Source organism: Dendropsophus ebraccatus, chromosome 12 (assembly GCF_027789765.1).
Source record: "Dendropsophus ebraccatus isolate aDenEbr1 chromosome 12, aDenEbr1.pat, whole genome shotgun sequence".
Lineage (NCBI taxonomy): Eukaryota > Metazoa > Chordata > Amphibia > Anura > Hylidae > Dendropsophus > Dendropsophus ebraccatus.
In genome coordinates this window covers 24,035,604-24,039,541 of record NC_091465.1, presented here as the reverse complement: position 1 = coordinate 24,039,541, position 3,938 = coordinate 24,035,604, and the positions used below count along the sequence as shown (strand labels likewise).

Genomic DNA, 3,938 nt, shown 5'->3' with positions numbered 1-3,938 from the left:
AAGAGACTATGGGGGAGGGCTGGCTACTATATAAGAGACTATGGGGAGGGCGGCTACTATATGAGACTATTGGGGAGGGCTGGCTACTATATGAGACTACAGCGGAGGGCTGGCTACTATATAAGAGACTATGGGGGAGACTATGAGGAGGACTGGCTACTATATGAGACTATGGGGGAAAGCTGGCTACTATATGAGACTATCGGGGGAGGGCTGGCTACTATATGAGATTATTTGGGAGGGCTAGCTACTATATGAGACTATGGGGAGAGCTGGCTACTATAAAAGAGACTATGGGGGAGGGCTGGCTACTATATGAGAGACTATGAAGGTGGTCTGGCTACTATATGAGACTACTGGGAGGGCTGGCTACTATATGAGACTACTGGGAGGGCTGGCTACTATATGAGACTACTGGGGAGGGCTGGTACTATATGAGACTACTGGGGAGGGCTGGTACTATATGAGACTATTGGGAGGGCTGGCTACTATATGAGACTTCTGGGGAGGGCTAGCTATTATATGAGACTACTGGGGAGGGCTGGTACTATATGGGACTATAAGGGAGGGTTGGCTACTATATGAGACTACTGGGGTGGGCTAGCTATTATATGAGACTATTGGGGAGGGCTGGTTACTATATGGAACACTTGGGGTGCTGGCTATCTGGGTACTTTTAGGAGGGCTATTACATGGGTTGGGGTTTATTCATATCATAGCAATTTATCATGTCATTTATCATAGTGCACAGCGAAAGCGCACACCACTGACAGTGCCAGGAACACCGCATGCTGCTCTGACAGTGCCAGGACCGCCGCATTCGCACTTCAGTAATTATCAAGGTTGGCCCGCGTCTTTGTCTAATTTTTAAATTTAGGCCCACTGTGTATTTGAGTTTGACACCCCTGTTCTAAACCATCTGCAACCTGTCAGGACAGGGGAGGCAGGGACAAGACACAACAGTGAGCCCTGATGCTGAACCCACCAACTGTCCCTACCTGCTTGCCTCAATCGGCCCTAGGCGGCCTTGGACAACTACGAAGACGTTCCCTATACTGAGTACGTGCAACACAGAACAAGACAGACATACAAACACAATATAGAATAGTCGAACAGGTAAAGTCAAAAACCAAGCAGGCAGCGCAGTACAAAACAAGTGGCAGTCGGATAGTCAAAAGTCAAAGCCAGAGGTCAGGTAACACAGACGAGCAAGCAGAGGGAGTTAGGATGGGGAGCGCAGGAATAGACAAGGGGTAGCTGGGATCCGGGTGTTGCTCAAAATAGTCCCAGCTTTGATTTATGCTGACCAAGAGCCCGGTCTGGATCCCTATTGGACCAGCTCTCTGATCTTCCAGGTTACAGACAGGCAGAGAGACCCATCAATCACAGAGACCAGACAGGTGCAAAATGAAGTCCAGAAGCTTCTCAGCTAAACTCCTGCATTGCTGGAAGCTGAGAAGCAATCGGGTGTGGCACACAAAAGCAAAACACAAGGCCCAGTTCAGACCAGGCTACTGCAGATTTCTGACACAACCTGGCTAAGACTAGTAGAAGAAACCGGACGGGTGTGGTTTAACCTGTCAATCACCACACAGCAAGTGCTGGAATCAGACTGGTAGGAAACATGCACACTAAATCATGGCCAAAAGTGAAGTCTTGGACACACTTTACAGGAAGAGGACCACACTGAGGAATGAACAGACATGGACATAACATTGGGGTCAGAAATTGTGGTGCAATTGACTATAATGATCCATGATTTGCTAGCTCAGACATTTTTGATGGCCATTTTTTAGTTGTATAAATAAAGGTTCATCCATAGAGATAGAGCTGCATTAAGTGAGGACATGTGAGATAAAACCGCATCCAGCACAAGCTGTGGACTACTTTAATATTGGTCCAACAAAATTTATTTACCTTTATATACAGTTTAATTTTTATACATTTTTGTATTTTACTACCAATCTACCACTGCCATTTTGACACCAACACAAAACATTGTTTTGACCAAAAACCTTTATATAGAAATCTTTTTATTTCCTGATTTCTCAGTCCATAGATGATGGGGTTAGCTAGAGGTGTAAAGACCACATAGGTGAGACCCACCGCCCGGTCATAGTCTACAGAGTAACTTTTTGTAACACGTATATACATGAAGCCGATGCTGCTAAAAAACAAAGTGACAACAATAAGGTGCGCCCCACAGGTAGAGAAGGCTTTCTGGCGTCCATTTTTGGACTTGATCCTTAAGATAATGTATACTATCCTGACGTAAGAGTAAAGAACAAAAGCTGATGTCAAGAGGATGATAAAAGAGCTGACGATGAATTCCACCATTATATATAACCTTGTATCTGTGCACGCCAAGGAGATTAATGGGGGGAAGTCACAGAATACATTCTCAATATGGTTTGAACTACAAAATGGAAGAAGAGAAATGAGGATGGTTTCAATGACCGGGCTTAGAATCCCCCCAATAACACAAGCGGCAACCAAATTGATGTATAGGCCAGTAGTCATAATAGATGAGTATCTCAATGGCTTACAGATGGCCAAATACCGGTCATATGCCATGATTGTGAGGATATAGCACTCAGCTGCTCCAAGAGCATGTAGGAAATAGGCCTGTACTAGGCATCCATGAAACGAGATCGTCTTCTCATCATTCAAGAGATCAGCCAACATTTTTGGAATTGTGACGGCCGTGTAGCAAATTTCCAAGGACGATAACGCTGCGATAAAGAAGTACATGGGGGAGTGCAGGGCGGACTGTCTGCAGATTACGAGCAGTATTACAGCATTGCCAGAAATGATGAACAGGTAGATGATAAGAAGGATTGCAAAGAGAGGAACATGGAAGCGCTGAAGAGCTGGAAAACCTTGTAACACAATTTTGTAGACTCTGCTATCATTGGAGACTGATTCCATCTTTGTTTTATCTGTAATGTGGATTTGTGACAGCAAATTCTAGCTATATCCATGTAAATCTGATATCCATGTAAAAAACTCTTCCAACCCATCTACAATAAAAACAAAGCCATTTTGCAAATAGTTTTAATTAAAAATGTACAGTATATACCATTTTGTGTATACAGTCCCTATGGGTCTCAATGATTACAGACTGCAAACCCTGTGTAGTCGGTTACAACAATCATTATATAGGGTTTTACGGAACTTTAAAGGGTCACTGCTACGATGGGTTCCCACATGCTCTGGGGGTGAGCCAGGGCTCCAAGCGGCCTAACTGGCCAGAAAACTACATTAAAACTGCACAGGAACGGTGCCAAGGATGAAGGTGAGAGACCTGCCTTCATCCTCAGAGACCTGTGCACAATAGGGAGATATCAGCAGGTTTGATTCGTTGATTCGGCAAATAATTCCCTTTAAAGTCCCGCCATTTTTAAAAACAGGCAGTCATTTTCAAACAAAAAAATCATAAATTTAAAATCAAATGTGAAAGTAAATTCAAGCTTAGAGGAGAAGTCACATACAAAACTACAGAAAGGCATGGGGGTGCGGGATCATGATAAAGAAAGTATTCTTACCCATCCTGCTGCCTTAATGATAGCTGACAGCTGCCGGCCTCTAGCACCTCCTCATCCATCAGTGGGGCCGTGACGTATGGAGAAGCCGTCCGACAATTACTTCCAGTGGCTGCCTGAAAGAAGTGAGGGCAGCACAATGGAGACACTAGGACAGGTAAGTATACTGAAATGTAATAAACACTGTGCTATGATACACCCCAACAGATTAATGCCAATTCTGGGTGTCCCAGCAGGAGGAAACTATGATATTCTCAGGGGGACTTTCTGATAAATTTAAATCATCCATCTGTCTTCAAATTAAGTAAGATATTCCTGACAAACTGGTATATCTATTAAATATATTTACTATATATTCACTATATTTACTATTCACATTTTTTTATCCAGGGAAAC

General features: G+C 43.8%; 1 protein-coding gene across 1 annotated transcript; it reads right to left on the bottom strand.

Annotated features, from left to right (window-relative positions):
• Positions 1-1,965: 1,965 nt before the first annotated feature.
• Positions 1,966-2,928, bottom strand: LOC138768672 (olfactory receptor 6N1-like). Its single transcript, XM_069946623.1, has one exon. It carries the CDS (start codon positions 2,926-2,928, stop codon positions 1,966-1,968), a length of 963 nt encoding a protein of 320 aa, XP_069802724.1.
• Positions 2,929-3,938: the final 1,010 nt, after the last annotated feature.